The following is an 8,142-nucleotide window of genomic DNA, read 5'->3' as shown; positions in this document are numbered from 1 at the left end:
ATGGGAAGCCTCAAATTCGAGCCTCCACAAGAAAACAATTCTGCCGACATGTCTGGCCCTCTGGACCTTGTGGAGTTCAGAAGACAAGGCCACATGATGGTAGATTTCATTGCTGATTATTACCAAAAGATAGAGAAACACCCAGTTCTAAGCCAAGTCCAACCTGGCTATCTCAAAGAACGCTTGCCAGAATCTGCTCCATACAACCCTGAACCCATTGAAACCATCCTCCAAGATGTTCAAAATCACATTGTCCCTGGCCTAACACACTGGCAAAGCCCTAACCATTTTGCCTACTTCCCTGCAACTATCAGCACCGCAGGGTTCCTCGGCGAAATGCTCACCACTGGTTTCAATGTTGTGGGGTTCAATTGGATTGCATCCCCTGCTGCAACTGAGCTCGAAACCATTGTCATGGATTGGCTTGGAGATATGCTCAAACTTCCCACCTCTTTCCTCTTCTCTGGCAACGGCGGCGGTGTGTTGCAAGGCACTACTTGTGAGGCCATTGTTTGTACCATGGCAGCCGCCAGGGATCAAATGCTAAGCCAAATTGGTAGAGAGAATATTGGGAAGCTAGTTGTGTATGGATCAGATCAAACACATAGCACGCTTCAAAAAGCCTCCCAAATTGTTGGGATTCACCCAAAGAATTTCAGGGCCATAGAGACCACAAAATCAACATCATTTGCACTTTCACCTGAGGTGCTAAAGTCGACTGTTTGTTCAGACATAGAAGCTGGGCTTGTCCCATTGTTTCTTTGTGCCACAATTGGAACAACTGCAGTAACAGCCGTTGATCCATTGGGGCCACTCTGCGACGTGGCAAAAGAACACGGCATGTGGGTTCATGTGGACGCGGCATATGCTGGAAGTGCCTGCATTTGTCCTGAGTTTCGACCTTTTATCGATGGCGTTGAGGGTGCAGATTCATTCAGCCTCAATCCGCACAAATGGCTCTTCGCAAACCTCGACTGTTGTTGCCTCTGGGTTAAGAATCCAAGTGCTTTGGTAAGCTCACTTTCGACAAATCCGGAGTATCTGAGGAACAAGGCCACGGATTCGAAGCAAGTGGTGGACTACAAGGACTGGCAAATAGCTTTGAGCAGGAGGTTCAGGGCCATCAAACTATGGCTTGTGCTTAGAAGCTATGGGGTGAACAACCTTAGGAACTTCATTAGGAGCGATGTGAAAATGGCTACGTTTTTTGAAGGGCTTGTGGAAATGGACAAAAGGTTTGAGGTTGTGGTGCCTAGAAAGTTCTCTTTGGTGTGTTTTCGGGTTTCGCCATCAGCAATTAGTAAGGCTAATTATCCAACTGCAAATTATGAAAAATGTGTAAACGAAGTGAATTGCAAGCTGCTAGAGGCGATCAATGGGTCGGGTCGGGTGTTCATGACCCATGCTGTGGTTGGAGGCATCTATGTGTTGCGGTGTGCAATTGGAACAACTCTGACTGAGGAAAAGCACGTAGCCATGGCTTGGAAGGTGGTGCAAGAGCATGCAGCTGCCATTCTCCATCCACCATGTATTAATTAATTGATGCCAATTCCATGTCAAGTAATGTCTTTGGCGACAAAATTGGGTTGCAGTTTTGGTTGAAGAGGTTGTTGGAAATGCTCTAACTCTATTTCCAGTTCCATATAGTAACTTTTTAAATAGGAGCATCCTGAACGAGATTGTGGTTCAAACTCAGATTATTTATTAGTTTAAATTTTTTATGAGTACTATTGTCATTTTTCTTGTGGTGGTTTTAATTTTCTGAAATAAATTTTCCTGCTGTTATGTATGAAACAAAATATTCTAGAAATTGAGATTTATTAATTATCTATAGAGGGTTGGTAAAGGTTTCTTTACCCTTATCACGCCGTGCTTGAGAGAAAGGAGAAGGGAGGGTCTGAGACGAGAGAGAAACGAAGGGTTTCTTTAGGGTTTAGAGGGCTTTTCTTTACTTTGACGTATTTAATTTTGTTTAATTAGCCAAGATCATAAATGGATTCGAAATCAAATTACAAAAGAATGACAATGCTCGAGTTGTTAAGAGTGGTTAAAGTTTTGTTTAATCTCTTTTTACGACTGATTAAATTTGTTAATCTTTCTGTTAGAGTTTGTTGATTTACTTATGTGATTTAATAATGAACAGAAAAATACATATCTGACTTATGTGCATCGCGATTATCTGTTAGTATTAATATGCTAAATGCCACTATGTTCCTGTTTGTAAATTGTAATATTCATCCAACAACTTAGAATAATGATAAGTATAAGTACCTTCGGAAACATCCAATAAAATACCAACTGATAATTGTATTAAAATTCATTTCTATCTCTGTGTATATATAATTTATGGAATTTTACATGCTTTAAGTTGCTATTCTTTTTATTGAAATAGTTTCTTATATAGTTATCTCTTTTTCTAGCGAGACATGTAGCCTATCCTCGTACTCCAAAACACATTTTATGAATCGAAAAGAGAAGCGTCCTTTTCATTTATATTCTCCCCACTTTTGATGTTTTAATAACGCGAACATACTATATAATCTATGTATTTTTTCATTAGCGTAATTTTAATCTAAATACTTGAATAAATTCAAAGGGAGAGACGATTTAAACTTAGACTTTCGGTTACCTTATTAAGTATGCTATGAGATTGACTACTTCTCGTCGACTTCGGAATATATGGTATATATGCCTCATATATTAATATACCATACATTGCACACCTACATACTTCCTATATATATATAGACTGAGATAATTAGCCATGTTTATTTTCACAGTGTACAGCATAAAGTAAATAATTAAGTAAATAAAAAACACACACACACTCTCTCTCTCTCTCTCTCTCTCCCTCGCCTCTCTTCCCCTCTTCACTCTCTTTAAACACTCCCTTCTAATATAATTTGCTGTTATTTTCCTCTCATCCAAAGACCAACCAGACCAACACGGCAAAGCGAGTTTCAAATGGTGGACACACTGACCTTCTGATCGCTTCGCCCGTCTATCTATTAGGGTATTTATTAATTCCTCTCTGCTGCTTCATAACTAGGGTTAGGGTTTTCTCAAATTAACGCTCAGAATTTCTCTTTAGTGCTCTACACTATTTTCATCATTCGGTAAAGAATGACGGATCAAGAAATGGATCAAATTCAGGGTTAATTAGGTTTTGATTAATTCTCTTGCATTTTCCATTTTATCTTTTCTGTGGTAAATTCTTGAACAGAGATAACTCATTTTTGTTCCTGTTTTAATTTCTCATGGCAGTTTATCGTGAAAAATTAAGGACCAACAAAAAAAATGTCATCAAACACTCACTCACCTTGTGCTGCGTGCAAGTTTCTACGGCGAAAATGCACGCAAGAATGCGTGTTCGCGCCCTATTTCCCACCCGACCAGCCTCAGAAATTCGCAAACGTCCACCGGGTTTATGGCGCGAGCAACGTCGCCAAGATCCTGAATGAACTCAACGCAGCCCACCGAGAAGACGCGGTGACTTCACTGGCCTATGAGGCAGAGGCCCGCCTCAGGGACCCAGTGTACGGCTGTGTGGGTTTCATCTCAATTCTCCAGGGCAAGCTCAAGCAAATCCAGACTGACCTCTACAATGCCAAGAAGGACTTATCTGCCTACATTGGCCCTCAGGCATTGATGATACCAGTTTTTCACCCTTCCCAACAAACAGACGTAAATGCGTCTGTGCCCATGTTGGGGATTTCCAATTGTCCTCCGCCCCAACATGGTTGCGGCGGAGGACAGCTGATGCAACAACAACAACAATTGTTCGAGGCTCATCAGCAAGAGCTTGTGAGGTATAATGTGAATGGGATGGATGCGGCGGCAGCGAATTCAGTTACTGGAAATGGGTTTAATCAGATGCATGCAGCTGCTGGTACTAATGGTGTGGTTTCAGCTGGTTCTTTGGGTTTGGGTGGCGGCTTTGACAATAACCCTTATAACCACCAGATTCAATCACAGCAAGCAGCTGCTGCTGCACATCATCAGCATTCTCTTGACTATCAGCTTCAAGCTCAACTCATGCTCCAGCCACACCAGGCCCAGCAATCACAGCTGAAATCGGAAGGGGAGGAGAGTTGAGCATCTCCTGCCTGCCTTCTTCAATAAAAGAGTTCCCATCCTTGGTATGTAGAACACTAGTTTCTAACTTATTTTATTAATTGAATGTGTGTTTATATTTTCCTTTTTGATGTTTCTCTTCTGGTTTTGCTAATTGTATTAAGTGATTTGGATTCATGCACCATTTCTGTATGGATTTTATTGATTGCATGTGTGAAATAAGTTCTTTAAATACCTCTTCTATTTACTTTTTCTGAGAGAAGAGTCTCTCTTTCTTGGTATTATTGTGGTCTACAGTTACTTTCTGAACTCACAAAGTGTATGTATTGCTGAATTCTGTGTGTTTGAATTTGTCAATGAATAAAGTTGTAATTGGGTTTTTTCATTTTGTGAATATATAAATTAGCAGTCTCTGATATATGTTATGAACAGGAACACAAAACCAATCATGATAACTTATCAGATCTAATTTGTGTCATGATCTAGATGCTCTCAACTTTCTCTCAAACATTCATAATCGGAAAGCCGATACTCTCTTGGCCAAGTTTCTCAAACATTCACCACTATTTTGATGTCTATTTATACTCTTGAACCCTTTTGATGCTGGCCCCCCTTCTTCGACATTAATTAACAGTCTCACTTGTTACATTTGGTGCATCTAGTTTTATTCTTATGGCATACGCGATTAAAGGAATAATTAATAAAGAAGAAAAAAAGATGGCCTGTGGGAAAATTGGAGCTCTATTTAACTGATTACATGAAACTATATGAATTTTCTATACAGAACTTAACGCTATCGCAACCAATTTAACGAATTTTTCCTATGTTTCCTCCTTTCTTTGCAGTTTAATTGTATGTCCAGTACACGGATGAAGATACATAATGAAAGAGAGAAATCCATGTATGAGATTTAATGAAGATGTGAGAGTGTAGGCTTTCGAGTTAAAAAGAAAGACTACTCTATCTCTGGTGATGTGATTGAAAAGTAAAGTTTATGCTAATCGTTGAGCAAACACTTTGCTATTCCTTTTGTATCCTCTTTCATTTTCGTACAGCCATATTTAAGATTACTCGAGACCTGGGAACTCTTTAGAGCCTTATGTGTCTCAATCGGCTCTTTTTTTCTTTTTCCAAATTATATATTTTCGTTGTTGTTCTAATTTATTTGAATATATTGTGGATAGAGCTTTGGCCATCTTCAAACAAAATGTTACAAGGAACGTTATCGCCTGCGAATAATTTGAACCCCCTAATTCAAAATCCTTGAAAAGTTTTGAAGGATTTTGAACGTTATCTCCCTCACTATGTACAAATTTCATCCTCTCCCTCAGCATGTATTAATACATGGTAAGGGGGAGGATGGCATCTACATGTTCTTGCACCACCTTCCAAGCCATGGCTACGTGCTTTTCCTCAGTGAGACTTGCTCCAATGGCGCAACGCAACACATACATCCCTCCAACCACAGCATGGGTCATGTACACCCAACCCGACCCATTGATCGCCTCCAGCAACTTGCAATTCACTTCGTTTACACATTTCTCATCACTTGGAGTCAGATTAGCCTTACTAATTGCGGAAGGTGAAATCCTAAAACACACCAAAGCAAAATTCCTAGGCACCACAACCTCAAACCTTTCGTCCGTCCTCACAAGCCCTTCGAAACGCTTCGCCATTTTCACATGGCTTCTGAGGAAGTTCCTAAGATTAGCCACCCCGTAGCTCCTGAGCACAAGCCACAGCTTGATGGCCCGGAACCTCCGGGTTAGGGCTATTTGCCAGTCTTTGAAGTCCACCACTCGCTTCGACTCACTGGCCTTGTTCCTCAACACCTCAAGATCCGTTGACATTGATTTTGTCAACGCACTCGGATTCTTAACCCAAAGGCAACAACAGTCAAGAGCTGTAAAGAACCATTTCTGCGCATTGAAGCTGAACGAATTTGCACCCTCAATGCCATCGATATACTGCCGAAACTCGGGGCAAATGCAAGCACTTCCGGCATATGCAGCGTCCACATGAACCCACATGCCGTAATCTTTTGCCACGTCGCATAGTGGCCCCAGCGGATCGACGGCTGTGGTTGCGGTTGTTCCCACGGTGGCGCATAGATAGAATGGAACCAACCCAGCTTCCATGTCTGAACAAACAGTCAACCGTAGGGTTTCAGGGGACAGTGTAAAGGATGATGATATTGTGGTCTCGATGGCCCTGAAGTTCTTTGATGGGATCCCAACAATTTGGGACACTTTTTGAATCACGCTATGTGTTTGATCAGAGCCGTACACCACAAGTTTCCCTATATTCTCTTCACCAATTCGGCTCAGGATTTGGTCCCTGGCAGCTGCCATGGTGCAAACGACAGACTCATGAGTACTTCCATGCAACACACCGCCTCCGGTGCCGGAGAAGAGGAAAGAGTTGGGAAGTTTGAGCATATCTCCAAGCCAATCCATGACAATGGTTTCGAGTTCAGTTGCAGCTGGGGATGCCATCCAGTTGAACCCCACAACATTGAAGCAAGTGGTGAGCATTTCGCCGAGAAACCCTGCGGTGCTGATAGTTGCAGGAAAGTAGGCAAAGTGGTTAGGGCTTTGCCAATGTGTTAGGCCAGGGACAATATGATCCTGCACGTCTCGGAGGATGGTTTCAATGGGTTCAGGGTTGTATGGGGCAGATTCTGGCAAGCGTTGTTTGAGATAGCCTGGTTGGACTTGGCTAAGAACTGGGTGTTTCTCTATGTTTTGGTAATAATCAGTAATGAAATCTATCATCATGTGGCCTTGTCTTCTCAACTCCACAAGGTCCAGAGGGCCAGACATGTGGGCAGAGTTGTTTTCTTGCGGATGGTCGAAATTTAGGCTACCCATTTGGATGTAATATTGGAAATGAGAAACACACAGCAAGGGCTGGGATTGGAATTTGGAAGAGTGAAATAAGAGTACTATTGAGTTCCTTCCACTTAGTGAAATCAGAATAGTGTTATATATATATATATATATATATATATATAGGGGTTTTGTAGAATATAAAATCCCAGGTGGAGGCTTCTAAGCCTTATATTTAGTTTAAAGGAGGTCTGCAAGTTTAGGTTGAAGGCCCTAACTTTAGCATGGTATCATAGCGGACAATTTATCCGCGTGTAGAACTCAGTTTGGCTAAATCCCTTATTATTGCTAATTGGTTTTGAGTTGAATGTTAGGAGTATCGGATTTGTCCTTTTGTCTTAGGGTTGGGGTATTTTTCCCAAATTAGTTGTTATGTAGGCCAATTCTCTGAAGGGTCTTAGTGGACATTTGTTTGTTTATAGCACAATTCCCATCCATTCCTTTTAATTGATGCGATCTCACAACAATAATAATCCCACACCAAACAACATTTTAGTTCTTGTATGGCTGCATTAATTTATATACCTGCTCTCTATTGTCACACCCCGGACCGGCTCCGCCGTAACACGATATTGTCCGCTTTGGGCCTGGATATTGTCCGCTTTGGGCCTGGCTACATTCTCACCAGCCCGCACGGTTTTGTTCTTGGGAGCTCACGAAGCAACTTCCCAAGGTGGTCACCCATCCTGGGATTGCTCCAGCCTCCCACTCGCTTAACTTCGGAGTTCCCAGTACTCCGAAGCCAGTGAGCTCCCAAAAGGCCTCGTGTTAGATGGATGCGAGGTGTGCCATATATAGCACGTCCCCCCCTCTCCGTTTGGTCGATGTGGGATCTCACAATCCACCCCCCTTAAGGGATCCGACGTCCTCGTCGGCACACTCGCACCCCACGGCAGAGTGGCTCTGATACCATTCTGTCACGCCCCGGACCGGCTCCGCCGTAACACGATATTGTCCGCTTTGGGCCTGGCTACATTCTCACCAGCCCGCACGGTTTTGTTCTTGGGAGCTCACGGAGCAACTTCCCAGGGTGGTCACTCATCCTGGGATTGCTCCAGCCTCCCACTCGCTTAACTTCGGAGTTCCCAGTACTCCGAAGCCAGTGAGCTCCCAAAAGGCCTCGTGTTAGATGGATGCGAGGTGTGCCATATATAGCACATCACCCCCCTCTCCGTTTGGT

At 42.6% G+C, this 8,142-nt stretch overlaps 3 protein-coding genes across 3 annotated transcripts; 2 read left to right on the top strand and 1 right to left on the bottom strand.

Annotated features, from left to right (window-relative positions):
- LOC117624266 (tyrosine decarboxylase 1-like) lies at window positions 1-1,539 on the top strand. Its single transcript, XM_034355419.1, has one exon. It carries the CDS (start codon window positions 1-3, stop codon window positions 1,537-1,539), a length of 1,539 nt encoding a protein of 512 aa, XP_034211310.1.
- Window positions 1,540-3,297: 1,758 nt separating this feature from the next.
- On the top strand, window positions 3,298-5,038 carry LOC117624089 (protein ASYMMETRIC LEAVES 2-like). Its single transcript, XM_034355220.1, has 2 exons — window positions 3,298-4,139; window positions 4,920-5,038. The coding sequence occupies exon 1, from the start codon at window positions 3,298-3,300 to the stop codon at window positions 4,093-4,095; it is 798 nt and encodes a 265-aa protein (XP_034211111.1). The 3' UTR covers window positions 4,096-4,139; window positions 4,920-5,038.
- Window positions 5,039-5,225: 187 nt separating this feature from the next.
- On the bottom strand, window positions 5,226-7,039 carry LOC117624088 (tyrosine decarboxylase 1-like). Its single transcript, XM_034355219.1, has one exon. It carries the CDS (start codon window positions 6,942-6,944, stop codon window positions 5,412-5,414), a length of 1,533 nt encoding a protein of 510 aa, XP_034211110.1. The 5' UTR covers window positions 6,945-7,039; the 3' UTR covers window positions 5,226-5,411.
- Window positions 7,040-8,142: the final 1,103 nt, after the last annotated feature.

The sequence above is a fragment of the Prunus dulcis genome, chromosome 4 (genome assembly GCF_902201215.1).
Source record: "Prunus dulcis chromosome 4, ALMONDv2, whole genome shotgun sequence".
Lineage (NCBI taxonomy): Eukaryota > Viridiplantae > Streptophyta > Magnoliopsida > Rosales > Rosaceae > Prunus > Prunus dulcis.
Note: the sequence above shows the minus strand (reverse complement) of the source record. Positions and strands in the feature narration are given on the sequence as shown.

What these genes read in the sequence shown, in the direction of transcription:
- LOC117624266 (XM_034355419.1), top strand. Translation starts at nt 1, where the DNA reads ATGGGAAGCCTCAAATTCGAGCCTCCACAAGAAAACAATTCTGCCGAC.
- LOC117624089 (XM_034355220.1), top strand. Translation starts at nt 3,298, where the DNA reads ATGTCATCAAACACTCACTCACCTTGTGCTGCGTGCAAGTTTCTACGG.
- LOC117624088 (XM_034355219.1), bottom strand. Translation starts at nt 6,944, where the DNA reads ATGGGTAGCCTAAATTTCGACCATCCGCAAGAAAACAACTCTGCCCAC.